At 46.3% G+C, this 16,190-nt stretch overlaps 1 protein-coding gene across 3 annotated transcripts in view; it reads left to right on the forward strand.

The window, feature by feature from the left end:
* Positions 1 to 14,308, forward strand: part of PAX7 (paired box 7) — a 148,154-nt gene extending 133,846 nt beyond the window's left edge. For all 3 annotated transcript variants that reach the window (XM_036746943.1, XM_036746942.1, XM_036746944.1), the window contains 2 exons: positions 4,950 to 5,196; positions 14,193 to 14,308. In XM_036746943.1, the coding sequence (XP_036602838.1) occupies positions 4,950 to 5,196; positions 14,193 to 14,308 (363 nt within the window). The remainder of the gene's footprint in view (positions 1 to 4,949; positions 5,197 to 14,192) is intronic.
* The last annotated feature ends 1,882 nt before the right edge of the window (positions 14,309 to 16,190 follow it).

Here is a 16,190-nt window from a genome sequence, read left to right on the forward strand (position 1 = left end):
CAGAGGCTTCCACAAGTCACACCTCTCTCCCCTCCTCCCACCCCCTCCTCATACACACACACACACACACACACACCCATTCCGCACCCCAGCTTGAAGCAGCCCCTTTAACCACGATGCTTGCCGTGCCTACAGTGGCCCTGCCCCCTCCCCTCGGCCGAATCGCCCACCGGTTCCCTCCTCCCGGCCCCGCTGTCCCCCATAGCCTCCCTCCGGTAAACCCCGCCATGGAGCCCTGATGGTAGAGATGGCCCCTCCTAATTGGGAGGCGAGCTCCCAAAGCTCTGCTCGGTTATCACAGAGGGTGCAGATCTCCCCAGCTCAGGCACCTCGGCCACAGGCCCTGAGGGCCGGCTCAGAGACGGAGGGAATTAATTACATTTTCTCCGTCTCCTTCTTTTAAAGTATGGGAGAGTGATGGAACGACCAGGGAAGGGAGAGGGGAGGAGGTAGAAGGGGGGGATGAGGAGGAGGTGGAAATGGGATCTGGAGGTGGGGGCTGGGGGTGGGAGCCAGTGCATCGTCGAGAAAGGAAGATCAGAGTTGGGGTCCAAAGCTGTGGGTTTGAGTCCCTGCTTCTGCCACTTCCCAGCTCTATGACTTCACTTCCCCCTCTCTGGGCCTCAGTTTCCCCTATTCTAAAATGAAGAGATCTAAAATGAGGAGATCTCTAAGGTCCCTTCCAGCTCTAAAAATCAGTGATTCTGAGAGGGAAAGGGGAAAGGTTAAATTTAGCATTGAAAGCACCTTCTCTGTTATTACAAGCCCATGACACACTCTGCCCCTTCCTTCCCCACCCCCAGCCCCCATTCCCCACTAACAAACAAGTTTCTAACTGGCGGAAACGAGGGCACTCATTGATTTACCCTGACGATGAAGCTGGGACTGATTTGGAGCAGAGGAGGTTGAGTTTGGGGGGGGGGTAATGAATGAGCAAAGGAGGGGAAGGGATGCCTGTCAGTCATTATGATGGGCAGCTTGGAGATTTGCCTTCAGATAAAATCTTACAGATGTGGAAAGGATATTGATTTTGAGTTAGCATCGGTAATGTACCAAGAAGTAATACATTAGACAAAAGCAAGGTCACAAAAAAAAAATAAGGAAGAAAGGGAGGGGGGGGAAGAGAACCTGCCCTGTTAGAGGACTTTGCATTCTTAAAAGGGGGGGATTATCACATCAGACCTTGACTTCCTTAAGTTCAAAAGTTTGCTCACTGCAAACTCAGACTCCAGACCTAGGAGAGACCTTTTCTTGACTTTAGAGAAAAGAAGACACTGACTAGTCACCGGCTTCCTAGGGATGGAGGACAGGAGGCAAAGCCAAGAATGGGAGGCATGGCCAATTTCCTCCTCTCTGACCCACCTCTCTCTGGTATTTAAGATTCAGGTTTGATCATCCTGGCAGGTTCCTCTTCCTTGTCTGTTCCCTATTGCAAAGATCAAGATACAGCTGGAAGGGGTGTGTGACATACACACAGGTGACCTTAGAACAGAAGAATGGAACTAGAATGATAGAGCTGGGAAGGGCCTTAGAACACAGAATATCACAGCTGGGAAGGGGCTTAGAACAATTGAATATCATAGTTGGGATGGCCCTTCGATCCCAGAATGTCAGAGCTGGGAGAGCCCTTAGAACCCAGAATGTCAGAGCTGGGAGGGCTCTTAGAACCCAGAATGTCAGAACTGGGAGGGTCCTTAAGAGCATAGAATCACAGACTGCTCGAATGGAAAAGAACCTAGAGGTCATCTGCCCAGCCTGAAGAGGAATGCTTTCTGTAATCTCTACCCACAAAGGAGTTACCTAGAATCTACTTGAAGATACTTGGTAAAGGGGAAACCACCACATCCCATGGCAGCCGGTTCTGAAACTTTTAGACAGCTCTAATTATTAGACAGCTGATCCTAACATAGAGCCTAACTCCCCCTTTCTGCAAATTCTACCTCTTCCTCATAGTTCTTCCTTCTGGGGCTAAGCAGAATAAGTCTAATCCCTTTGGCAATTTCAGTTAACTTCCAACATTTATTAAGTGCTTACTGTGTGCCAGGCACTATGCTATGTGCTGGAGATAAAAAGATTTTTAAAATGACACAGTTCTTGCCTTCAAGGCACTTCCATTCACTGAGGGGGACATAAAACATATACCCAAGAATAATATAAGTTAATGTCAGCCCTGTTAGTGAGTCTTCTGTAGGTCCAGTCATCCAGCCAGTACAGAATCATAACATGAAGACTCCCTTACTCCTGAAAGAGAATGCTGGAGACTACTAGGCACTTTGCCGAAATTTAGGCATCATGTCTATGGCATTACCCCACTCTACTAGTCCAAAAGGAGATGTCAAAAAAACAAATGAAGTTGTTCTGACATAATCTGTTCTTGATGAAGCTAGGCTAGTTCTTAGCAATCACTGTTCCCCTTTCTAAACCTGACAAACTGTCCTTTCAATAATAGGTTCTAGAATTTTGCCAGGAATTGGATTCAAGTTCAATTAAAGCCAGAAGGGAATTCTGAACATAGAATGAATGTCAGAGTTGTAAGGGAGGATAAAGCATAGACTGTTAGAATATTGATTTTTCAGAGCTGGGAGATACTTTATAAATCATTGATGAATTAATGAATAAAAAACATATTTATTAAGTGCTTACTAAAGCCAAGTACTATGCTACAGTCTGGGTATATAAAAAGAAAAATTAAGACAGTCTCTGGTCTCAAGGAGATTTCACCCTAATTGGAGGAAACAACTCATAGTGAAATGGATGGATGAAGAGGCCTGGAAGCCTTAAGGCTTCTATAGCAGGATGAAGGGCAAGGCCCAAGGGGTTTTCTATTATAGCCATAGATCAGATAGCAGTGCCCAGTGGAGGGCACAGGGACAGAGCAGATGGCAAGACCTACAGGACCTCAGGGTACAGCAGCAGGATGGTGGAGAGGTGATATGGATTTTGAGTTAACATTGTTGATGTGCCAAGAAGTAATACATTAAACAAAAGCAACGTCCCCAAATAGAGAAAGAAAGAACAGGAAAAGAGGTTAGACGGTCATCCATCTTACCAGAAGGAACAGAATTGTTGACTCCTACCTCATTCAAATAGGTTGAGTAGTCCAACTTCTTCATTTTATAGATGGGGAAACTGAGGCCCGTAGAAGTGATGTTATTTGACATTTTAAAGCCCTACGTAAATGCCAGATATGATCATGATGATTGTCCAGGGTCATGTGGCTTATGAGAAATCTCTCACTTATGTCATGGGCCATTCACTGCAGTGAGGCCTCAGTATAGTTTCCCATTTGATAGTTCCACACACACTGTATATATTCTCACCTTCTCACTTTTACCTACATTATTTCAGGTTTATGTAGTGCTTTAAAATTCACAAAACATTTTCCTCACAACATCCCTGTAGCTATTATTCTCATGTTACAGATGAGGAAACTGAGGCTCGGAGACATTAAATGACTTGCCCAGAGTCAGACGGCTAGGAAGTGTCAGAGAAGGGATTCAGACTCAGGTCTTCCTGACTCCCAGTTCAGCACTCTATCCACTACTTCACACTGCCCTCCAATTCCTTTTAACCCCATCAGCTATCCCACAGAGATATGCCTGGTAATGAGGAGTGGACCAGAGAGAATGAGGATGACCCCCTGATCCCTGGCCCTACTGCTCAACTCGAAAAGGCAACTTGGTTTGAGTGGATAGAGTGTTGGGCTTGGAGTTGGAAAGACCTAGGTTTGAGTCCTGCCTCAAAAATTCACTAACTCACATGTAGGCAAGTCACCTTCTGTTACCATGAGCACCATCATTGTCACCACCACAGCTGTCATCAAGTGACCTCCATCATCACTATAAGTACCATTGCCACCGTCACCACCTCACCATCACCATCACCATCACTGTCATCACCATCACCCTGACCATCATTACTGCTACTATCATGATCTCTACGATCATCATCATCATCCCTACCACCATCACCACTATCACCTCTACCATCGCCATGAGTACCATCATCACCATCACCATCACCCTAACCATCATTATTGCCACTATCATGATCTCTATGATCACCATCATCATCACCATCACTTCCATCACCATCACCCTAACCATCATTACTACCACTGTCATGATCTCTATGATCACCATCGTCATCCCCACCACTATCATCTCTACCATCACCATGAGCACCATCTCTACCATCATCATCATTCTCATCACCATCATCCTTACCATCATTACTGTCACTTTCATGGTCTCCGTGATCACCATCATCATCACCATCACCATCACCATCCTCACAATCACTGTCTCTACCACTACCACAATCACCATCTCAGTTACCATGGTCACTATGGCCATCAGCAGTATACACATGATTACTATTAATAATATCAAAATAAGTGTCAATATGGCATAGTAGATAGGACTTGAATTCAGGAAGATTAGGATTCAAATGCAACCTTTGATATTTAGGAATTTGGGGTGAATCTGGTCAAATCACTGAGCCACAGTTTTCTCATCTGTAAAATGGGGATGATAATACTGTAACACCTCCCTGATGTCATTTTTAGGGAACTAAAATGAACCCACATATATAAACCACTTAGAAAACCTTAATGAGTTATAAAAATATCAGTTCTTTTATCATCATCACCACCAACAGGACCACAGGACCACTACCAGAGTCACTATCGTTCCTAGGATAAGTGGATAGGAGAGAGAGGAGGGCACTCTGAGAAGGAGGGATAGAAGTAAAAAATGGCAGAAGACCTCCACACATATCTCAGAGGTCGTTTGGGTTCTCACACCCTGATTGCTGACTTCTGCCATATGGGGTGTTTGGAAGCATCATGCCAGATCTCAGGGACATATAGTTAATTCCCTGTGATATTAGTAAGTGTCATGGCACCCCTTCATGTCTCCATTCATTTTCAAGCTTTCTTTCCCTTTCAGGTGATGAGTATCCTGAGCAACCCAAGTGGGGTACCCCCCCAGCCCCAGGCTGACTTCTCCATCTCCCCACTGCACGGGGGCCTGGACACCGCCAACTCCATCTCAGCCAGCTGCAGCCAGCGCAGCGATTCTATCAAGTCTGTGGACAGCCTCCCCACTTCGCAGTCCTACTGCCCCCCCACCTACAGCACCACTGGCTACAGTGTGGACCCTGTGGCTGGCTACCAGTATGGCCAGTATGGACAGAGTGAGTGCCCCTCTTCCCCCTCTCTGCCTACAGGGGCTATTACCCCAATCTTTGACTTGGTGTGGGAAAAGTGGGGTACAGCCATACTCTGGCATTCTAACCCCCATCTCCCTAAACCTAGGACCCCTTTAAAGGGCCGATTGCTACTATTAATTCATTCACTCACCCAAACATTCATTCATTCACTCACTCAATCATTTCATTCATTTGTTCAGTCAACCATCCATTCATTTACGAAATATTTATCAAGCATTTACTCAGTGTAAGGCCCCATGCTGGGCAAGATGAGGGATAGAATGATACATAAAACATGGTCTTTGTTCTCCAGGACACATCCGAGAGGATTTTTAGAGATTTCACTCTTGCCTCCCCTCAGCCACCTTCTTTCTATACTGGAGATCTCTTCTTCACAGTCTGTCTTCACAGCCCAGCCATCCGACCCCATCCCTCTCGTTTTCTCCTCAATCCTCTGGGTTTCTTGAGTTTCTGTGGCAGGGTCTTCTCTAATCTTGACGTATACTCCACTGCATCCCTACCTGTCAGGACCATCTCAGGGCCCACTAGGAGATGGGAAAGAGAGGCCCCGAGCAGAATGGGATAGGGTCTGCTGTCGGTAATTTAGACTTGGAGTCAATGAATCCTAGCTGTGTGACCTTGGCCAAGTCCCTTCCCTCCTTTAGGCCTCATTCGAAAAGCCTCACAGCATGATGGGAAGAGCATTGGACTTGACATGCTAGGACCTGGTCTCTTTACCAGTTGGGTAGTCTTGGGTAAAGAATAATGTGGTGGACTGTGTGTGGAGTCTTAAAGTAAGAAGGCCTGGCTTGTTGACTTAGCACATGACTTTGGGCAGCAAGTGCCTTCCCTGCTCAGGCCTCAGTTTCCTCACATGGTAAAATGAGGTGGATAGATCTGACTCCTCTGGACCATTCACTTTACCTCTGAGCCCCAGTTTCTGAAAAGTAGGGAACTTCTGTAAAAGAGGAAGAAAAAAATCCGCTTCCTGGGCTTATTGGAGAGGAAAGTACTTTGTTAACTCGAAAACATTATAGAAATGGGAATGATTATCCTTCCCTCCCCAGAGCCCCAGCCCCCTCCCCATCCCTTCCCAGCCCAGGCAGCTTCACCTGCTGGTGTCAAACTAATCAGAACGACGTGTGGCAACCCAGGGAGACCCGGCTGGGGTTAAAGGTGTATCCTTCCCCTGCCCCCGCTCTCTAACTTGTCCTCAGTGACCCAGGACTGCACCTCTCCCCTCACCCCACCCCACCAAGCCTACACACACCCCACAACGCCCTTTTAATGTCCTTAATTTCTCTAGCTAAATGGGAACCGGCTGCCAGGGGATCAATAGCAGCTTTCGACCCCGGTTCTCCTGGGGGTGGGGGGGGTGGGGGGTATGCCTGTGCTCCTGTGGTTTTTCCGAGGGAGCTGGAGCGGCAACCCCCTGACCTTCCCCTTGCTCCCGGTCCTGGGAGGCGGGGGCGCAGTGTGGAGCTGGACACATGTTAATGATAAAGATCCGAAACCAATTCCAAGAGCGAGGACTGGCCCCGACGCCCCCGGCCCGGGTTAGTCACACCCCGTGTGTGCCCGCGGACCAAGGCACAAAAAATAAAGCCCGGGTAGGAAATAAAATTAGCTCCCCTCCCCCCTTTATTGGAGTGAGAGAAAGAGGAAGAAAGGATCCAGGGAGATCAAAAGGGGAAAGGATGCGGGCTGCGGAGAATGGGGAGCAGGGGAGAAAGGAGCGTTTGTTTGGTTTAGAGAAACTGCCTAGGGAAATGTGGGCCGGGGGAGCCCCACTCGCCCCCCTCGATCCTGCCCGGTTGTATTCATTCCATCTCCTGACAAGCTTTCCACCTCCCGGTTTGTCTCCAGGAATGGGGGGGGGTGCTTTCTACCTAATCCCTTTCAGTTCTAAGTGGCCCCCTCATTCCTGGGCCTCCGAACTATACAATACCAGAGCCACCAGAACAGGGAATATCAGACTTGTATGGTGCCTTAAAACATAGAGCAACAGGGCTAGGAGAGACCTTGGGGGGAGGGGGCAGGGGGACTTAGAACCCAGAATGTCAGAGTTCTGAGAGCTCTTAGAACGGATAATGCGGAACCCAATGGGATCTTGGAACACACAATATCTGAGCTGGGAAGAACTTTAGCACAGGACTGTCAGAACCGAGAGGACCCTTGGAACACAGATGATCAGAACTGGGAGAGGCCTTGTGTTCTTAAAGAATGTGGAATGGCAAAGCTGAAAGGTAGCTTAGAATGGTGAACACTAGAGCTGGGAGGTACTTTAGAGACTGTTGTAGTCTGACCCATGAGTTTTACAGATGACAAGGCTGAGGCTTCCAGAGAAGGGTCTTGCCCAAAGTCACACCACTGTTAAGCATGGGAACTAGACCCTGCCTTTTAGCTTTGAGGACAGCACAGTTTCTTTTTTTTTATTATTAAAAAAAATGATATCTATTTTTTGACAGATACTTAAACATCTGAAGTACCTTCCCTAGCACAGTACCTCCTCGAGTAGCAAGTGCTTAACACTTTTTCATTCATTTGTACGAAATGGGGGGCATTCATCTGCATGTCCTCCTCCCCAAAAAAAATCCTGTAGTTTGTTGATTGCTAACAGAAAGAGGATGATGTCCTTTTAACAGTGGCGGTTAGTAGTGACCTTGACCTTAGTTTCTTTGTCTCTAAATGTTGAGTTTATCTACATAACTATAAATCTCCAGTAAATGCTATTTCCACTATGCTCTAGCACCTCCCCTCCCCTGATCTTCCAATTTTGGTGGTGTCCCCAATTCCTCCAGGTGATTTTCTTTCCCAGATGAGTTAAGTGAACCCAAGTCCCACATCCTGTCACACTCCTTCCCAGCCATAAGTTGAAGTAGAGTCCAGTCCCAGAAGAGTGGCTCTTGGAGAAGACAGTTGAGGCATCTTTTTTTTCCAGAATCCCAAATCCTATAAGATCCATCTATTATTCCTGGTACAAATTTTGGGGAAGGCTGAGGCAGGAATGCCCCCCTTCAGTCCTTTGCCATCATTCCCATGCCAATCTTCATAATAACCTCCAATGCAAGCTGGGAATTTATCTTTCAATCTCGAAACTGTTACCTTCTGAACCAGATTCCTCATTCTGCTACCCCCACCCACCCAAAGCAAACTGCTTAGGCCAGATGTGGTTTTCAAAGGACCCTCCCAGCTCTGACATTCTTTGTCCTAAGGGCCTTGCCAACTCTAATATTCTTTGTTCTAAGGCCCCTCCTAGCCCTGCCATTCTGTGTTCTAAGGACCCTCCCAGCTCTGACATCCTGGGTTCTAAGGGCCCTTCCAGTTCTGACATTCTGTGTTCTAAGGGCCCTCCCAGCCCTGACACCCTGGGTTCTAAGGGCCCTCCCAACTCTGACATTCTGTGTTCTAAGTTCCCTCCCAGCTCTGACACTGTGTTCTAAGGGCCCTCCCAGCTCTGATATTTTGTATACTAAAGTCTCTTTGTACATATGTACTCTTCCATAATTTACACATGTCCACAAACGTTTGTATGTGCTGGGGCAAAACTCTAGCTGAGGTTGCTCCTTTTAATGCTGTCCCATTCTCTACCAAGCACATACAAAGATGATCTGTCCATCTGTCCATCCACCCATCTATCCATCCATCTCTTCATTCCTCCATCCTCCAGTTCCTAGGGAGTGGGATGGGGGGGGTGGAAGGGGGCGGATGCCAGATTAATATAGTCCTGGCGGTTCCCAAAGGCCAGGGCCGAGCTAATGGTGCTGCTGATAGAATGCAGAAGTGTGAAAAGAATTTTAATAGATATGACAAGTCTAATAAGAATTTGTGTCTAGAAGGGAGCTCCTTTGGGGCCGGAGGCTGACGAGGCAGTGACGGCTGAGATTTGTTTACTCACTGGCACCAGCCCTCCTCGTCTCCTGCCAACTCCTGATTAATCTAATTTGAGGCGTTTATAGCCAGGGAAAGAGGGAGAGGCAGAGAGAGAGACACATAGAGAGACAACGAGACAGAGAGAAGGTTTGACTGAGGCCTCTAATGAGGAATGTCACAGTCCTGCCCTTCCTGTACCTCTCCTGTCGTCCCTGTCAAGGGGGAGACACACCATGGGTCCAGGATTAGTTGTCCTTCAAGTTGGCCCAGGGTTTGGAAAAGTCCATTGGTTGTCAGGTTCATCCAAGTCACTCCAGCTCAACTGACATGAATCCAGCAGCTCCTCTGGGCCCTTGGCTGGGCCTGGGGGTGCTGTCTGGGATGGAAGAGAAGGATCAGTCAGGGTCCCTGTTCTCAGGGAGCTCCCATGAAACAAGCGGAGGAGAATATGAAAATATTCATTCATTCGAATAATATTTATTGTGAGCAGCTGTGTGCAGAACATGGTACTGTATGAATCAGGGAGAAGTAGACTGTAAAGAGGAATGTGGAGGACATTCAGAGCCAGGGGAAGATCACAGTAGGGGATGGCTTAGTCTGGAAAAGCTTCCCCAAGCAGGAGTCTTGAGTAGGCCTCAAAGGACTGGCTTAGTGGAGAAGACAAGGGAGGGCAGGAGTCATTGTAGTTTCTCCTTTGGTTCTGTCTGCCCCCATCCCCCATCCCAGGCCTTCACATGATCTTGACCAACTGGTTACTAGAAAGCTCTGGTCCTTGCTCAAGCTCAACATGTCCAAAACTGAGCTCAGAATTACAATGACAAGATCTCAGATGTGGGAGTGACCTCAGTGACTATCTAGTCCTGACCAAGAATCTCTCTGCAACATATGGACTATTTGGTCATCCGGCCTCTGCTTGAAGACCCCATTCAGGGAGGGGAAACCCATTACCTCTTGAAACAGTGCATCCCATTGGGGGTAGCTTAATTGTTAGGGAGAGTTTTCTGACAGCTAGCCTCAGTGTGCTTCTCTGTAGGTTCAACCTGGCTCTGCCCTCTGATGAGAAGAACAAATCAAAACCCTCTTGAATATGACAGTTTTTGAGTTCTTTAAGATAGCTATCATGACCCCACCCTGAGCCTTCCCGGTTACTTTAGTCAATCCTTCTATGTCATAGATTCAAGGCCCTGCATTATCCAATTTGCCTTCCTCAGGACACTCTCCAAACTTATCAAAGTTCTTCCTAAAGTTGTGGTGCCCAGAACTGGCCATAATGGGTCCATATGTGATCTGACCAGGGCAAAGTATAGCTGAGACTACTGGGAGCCATGCCTCTCTCAGGCTAGCCCAAGGCCACCCAAGATTTTTTTTAACCTATTAACTCATAATGACCTTGAAGCCCACTAAAATCCCCAGGCCTTTTCCAGACAGACTACTGTCTAGTCATGTTTGCACCATCTTGTAATTGTTAAATAAATATTTTGGATTCAGACTCAAGACTTCATATTTCTACCTATCCAATTCTGTCTTGTTCAGTTTGACCCAAAATTCTAACCTGTTAAGAGCTTTGGGGATTCTGATTCTCCCATCCATTGTATTGGTTCTCCCTCCCAGCTTTGTATCAAATGCAGATTCGAGGAACTCTCGTCTGTGCTTTTATCCAAGCCATTGGACGGCACAGGGCCAAGCACAGATGACCTGGCGTGCTCCACTGGTGACTCCATGCCTAGTTTCAGCAGAAGTATTAATGAGTATTCTGAACCCCGCCATTGAACCAGGTCCAAATTTAACTACTGTCATTTAGTTCCCATTGATCCATTTTCCCCCAGCAATAATAACGCAATGGTTAATCAAATGCTTTGCTAAAATATCTACAGTGTCCCTCTTATTTACCAGTAACTCTGTCAAAAAGGAAACCAGGTTACTCTGGAATGACCTGCTATGGATGAAGCCATGCTGGTTCTCTGATTATTGCTTCCATTGCTAGATATTCATTAAACATCTTTTAAGAATTTTCCCTGGAATCAAAATCAAACTTACTATTTTGCTCTCTTTTTTGCCTCACTCCAGTCCTGTGTTAACCTACATATTCTGTTTGTCATTGTTCATTGCTTCAGTCATGTCTGACTCTTTATGGCCCCATTTGGGGTTTTCTTGGCAAAGATACAGGAGTAACAGTTTGCCATTTCCTTCTCCAGATCATTTTACAAATGGGGAAACTGAGGCAAACAGGGTGAAGTGATTTGCCCAGAGTCACACAGCTAGGAAGTATCTGAGGCTGGATTTAAACTCAGCAGGCCTGGTGCCCTATCCACTACACCACCTAGGTGCTCCTCTTCTCTATCTCTTCTTTAATCCTATAGTCTTCTCTATATAGGATTTCTCTATATTGTGATTTCTGTGGTATAGAGATCTCTCAGATGAGAAAACTCCATCTCTCAATGTAGGTAAGTAACTTCTCTCCAACTTCTAGTCTTTGTGAGATGTCTGGAGTACTGAGAGAGTCAAATGGCTTGTTGAAGGTCACACAATGTTTATGTTTCAAAGTATGATTTGAACCCAGGTCTTCCTGGCTTGGAGGCTGGTCCTCTATCCAGAGCCCTACATAGCTTTCATAAAACCATTTTTTGTCCTCCTTAACTCTCTTTTCCAGCTTAAGCTCATTCTGACCTTTAGCAGTCCTGATACCACCTTTACAGAATAGTGCTGTAATGCTTTTGTTTTCTTCACCTGTTACTGGCCTTCATGGCCATCTTCTGTACATCTATCTCTTTTTAAAATCTGAGGTCAGTTGGTGAGTTCACTGTGCAACCACATCTATCTCTAGATTGTTTCTGGTTTTTTCTTCCTCATCACAATTGTTTCCTTTTTGTATCTTCAGAATATTAATAGATATTGATAATAACAATTTCTCGTGCCTCTCAGCCAACATCCCCCTGTTGAATTTTGGTCCACCCGCTCCTACGATGCCTTTTGCTGAACCCTTTGAAATCTTCTCTCCCCAAAATCTAGGGGACATATCTGACTATGCCTAGCCTTTCTCTCCTTTATCGCAGTTTCTAGCAGGCAGTGATCACTCCCCTTCAATATTCCTGTCATTTCTGTCCTAGCAACTAGTTTACTCATCTTGATGAGAATCAGGTCAAGAATAAAATTTCTCCTTGTTGGTTCTTTCACATTTGGAAGGATGAAATCATCATTACTAAAACAAGTCAAGAAGTTGTTCACTTTTCTGCTTTTGACTAAGAGGGACTTTTAGCAGATGTCTAGATCATAGAAGTCCCTCATCCTTATCATTTCTTGCCTCTACACCAGGCTTGTGATCTGTTTCCCAAACTCTTCATCTATTTTCTCTTTCTGTCTTGGTGGTCTATAGTAGACTCCAATGATAAAATAATTTTTGTTTGTTCCTCCTTTGATCTTTAAACAAATGCTCTCCAATATGCCTCGCCACTCCAATTCTTGGATTTCCTCACATAGTATACTTTTTGGATATATGGTGCTACCTCATTGCGTCCTCCTTACCCCCTACACCTTTACTTGTCCTCTTACCACTGAGTAAGGTATATCCTCCTTCAAGAGCCACATTCCAGTCATTGGTCTCATGCCAGCAAACATGTTATACCTATGAGACTTAGTCTGGGAACTCCTTGAGAGTGGGGACTATCTTTTACCTGTCTCTGTATCCCCAGCACTAAGCATAGTGCCTGACATATAGTAGACACTTAATAAATTCTAGTCAACTGACTGCAGCCAAATTTGCCTCCTTACATCAGAACCCATAGTGTTGCTGATTCCCTCTACTTTGCATATAGACATTCAGGGTCTTGGGGTTTAATGGCTCCTTTTTTGGATTTCCATCTCCTATGAATGTCTGGGTATTTTAAAAGATGACAGGCAGCTTGGTACAATGCAAAGATCATTGAATCTAGAGTCAGAGAAACTGGGTCAAAGTGCTGACTTCTGCCACCTATGTAACTTTGAGCAAATCACTTAACTTCTTTTGACCTCAGGTTCTCATCTGTAAAATGTGAGAATTGAACTAGATGGCTCTGAAGCACCAACATCATGCTCATCCCTTTCTCTGGACTTTTACTCACATAGTACACTGTATCTGGATGGCCTGCCATTCTCCCCTAAAGCTATCCAAGTCCCACCACCCTTCTGAGATTAGTTCTCTTCACCAGTGGTCTCAGGAGCACCTCGGCCACAAAGATCTCTCCTTCTTGTGTATTTCTAAATCTCCCAATTGCATCTTTGTATAGGCTGCCTTAAGAGTTCGTTGTATCATTATTTAACTTTCCATCTGGGTGTATCTTGTTAACTCAATTAAATCGCAAAGTTCTTGAGGGCAAGGACCCTGTCATGGTTTTTTTTTTTTTTTTGCTTGTTTGTTTTTGCATTCCCCATCATGGATTATGGGTTAAATAAGTTTTTGCTGGATAGAGGACTGGAGAAGTGGATGGATGGATGGACAAACAGATGGATAGAGAGATGGCTGGATGAACAGATGTACAGACATATGGATTGAATGATAGATGAATGGACAGTTGGATGGTCAGATGGTTGAATGGATGGATGGATGGATGGTTAGTGTGCAGAATCATATGGAATCTCCTCTATGCCACACTCAACAATCAGCTACTCAGCCTTGACTACAAGGTCTCTAGTGAAAAGGAACCCATTGCTTCCTGAGGTAGCCTACTCTTCTTTTAGACAGTTTCCATTATTAGGACATTTTTTTCTGACATCAAACTTTAATCGACCCCTTTGCGAATTCTACCCATTGTTCCTGGTTTTACCTTCAGAGGCCAAGCAGAACAAGTCTAATCTCTTATCTATGTACTAGCTTTTCAAATAGTTTATGACATCTCTTATGTGCTATTGGTAGACTGGTGGATGGGTGATTGGATGGATGGAGAAATGGATGGAAGGAGGGAGGGAGAGAGGGGTAGATGGATGCAGAAATAGATAGATAAATGAAGATGTGGGAAGAGAGATGGATGGTTGGACAGACTGGAAAATGGAAGACTAGATGAATAGAAGGATGGAGATGTAAGATTAGAATGTCAATTGCTAAATATGTCTCTCTCTCTTTTTTTTGTTGTTAGCTGCTGTCGACTATCTGGCAAAGAATGTGAGCCTGTCTACACAGCGTCGGATGAAATTGGGAGAGCACTCAGCTGTGCTGGGGCTCCTGCCTGTGGAGACGGGTCAAGCATACTAAAGCCCTAGGGCCCCTATCCCAGACCCTTGACTCCTGTATCCCCACTATCCCTGCCAGCCTATCCTACACTCATCCCTGTGCCTCTCTGACCCCAAGTCCCAGATCATCCCCCTAGACCCACTGATGCATCCTCTGAGGAAGTGGGACCAATAAGCTTTGGTCTCTTCCCATGTCACCCTCTGGCAAAACTTTGTGACCATAGACCATGATGGACACAATTGTAGTCCCTCTGTCAGCATGCCCTTCTGCCTCCTGATCCCAATCCTGATCCCAGCTGGATTACTGGACTGATTTAAGCCCCTGCCCCCACCCTCAATCTTGCTTTAAGCAATGGGTAAAACCCAAGCTGAATTATGACTTCTATAAGATTTCTCTCTCTCCTTCAAATGTATAGACTTTATAAATGCTTCCCGTCACAGAGGGTGCAGCAGGCGAGACAGTTCCAAAGGGATAGGATCCTGGAACTCTTGGTATGGTGGAAAGAGCACTCGATTTGGAGTCAGCGTCCCTGGGTTCAAATCCCAACACTTCCGCTTATGATCTATGGGACTTTGATCAAGTTCTGAGTCTCGGTTTCATCATCAGGAAAGTGAAGAACCAAGACCAGAAGGCTTCTAAGATCCCCTTCTAGATCCAGATCCCATGAACCTTTGGAACCCACATGAGAGTAAGGGGGTAGCAAGTTAACTGTCCCCGAGGTGGCACCCTGCCATAGAGATGATGCCGTTTGACCAGGAAGGCCTTGGGAGTGAAGGGAAAGGGTACCTAGACCCCAACTGGACATGCTATTCTCTCCCAAGCTGATGATCTGGATGAGCATGACCAAAACCAAAATCCTTTAACCCTTCCAACAATAGGACCTTGGCAGAGAGGTTAGGATGGGCTGAGGGGATGTAGCTTCCCAATTCAGGAAGGAGACCTGGGCTGGTTATGGCTAATATGGGATATTGGGACATGCCCTATGCAGGGGCAGGTGATAGGGAGGCCAAGGAGACACTTCAAGTCTAAAGAAAATACCTTTCGGAAACGTCAGTGAGCTTGCATTGCTGGCACTCGCAGTCCCTCGGAGGCAGATGAGGCATGTTCTGACCTACCATGGAGGGGGCCATTCAGAAAGTGAAAGGCACTTAGGAGAGCAGGACCTTACCCAAGTCACTGGTACTTGGAGACATTGCACCCAGAAGCTACAATGGAGAAGTTGAGGGCTCTGGACTGAAGCTCTGAGCTCCCGGTTCCATCTTTTCCCAAAGCTGGTTTGCTGACTTCTATGGGACGTCATCAGGAACAAAGACCACTTCAGCACCTCCAGCAAAGGTGGACCCCACTTTCTTCAGGCCCAGCTGGACCTGATCACACACACAAGGGTGACTGACCACCTGGGCAGGTTCACAAAACACAGGAGGCTGAGAAGGGAACTCTGGGTTTTAGACTTTAGGTGGGGCACGGAATCGGGGCGGGAGATGGCAGATGAGAAAATCCTAAGATCTTTGTTACTATTGAATCTGCCTCATAAGTCCAGAGGGCTTGGCTGAGGTCGCACCTGTAGCTGAAACCCCAGTCTTCAGCAGACTTCAATCCCATTTCGGCAGGAACCCCCACCTTTTCCCATAATGACCCCTCCTTCTTTTGCTCTCTTCATTCCTAGTCCCACTCAAGAGTTGCCTTGCCTGTGGGGTTTGCCCAGCTTAACAGGCATGAATGGGAGTTCTGACATGATTAAAATCCCTATGAAAGGGATTTTTAAAACTAACTCCTCAGCAGCCATGCTAAGATTCCTTTGCTCTGCTCTTTGTTGAACGAATGGTGGTCACCGGCTCCCTGAGGAAACCTGGTCCCTGGTTTCTCTCAGCATTTCAGTGGGAAGGGAGTGGGTTCTCTACCC

The sequence above is a fragment of the Trichosurus vulpecula genome, chromosome 2 (genome assembly GCF_011100635.1).
Source record: "Trichosurus vulpecula isolate mTriVul1 chromosome 2, mTriVul1.pri, whole genome shotgun sequence".
In the NCBI taxonomy this organism is placed as follows: Eukaryota; Metazoa; Chordata; class Mammalia; order Diprotodontia; family Phalangeridae; genus Trichosurus; species Trichosurus vulpecula.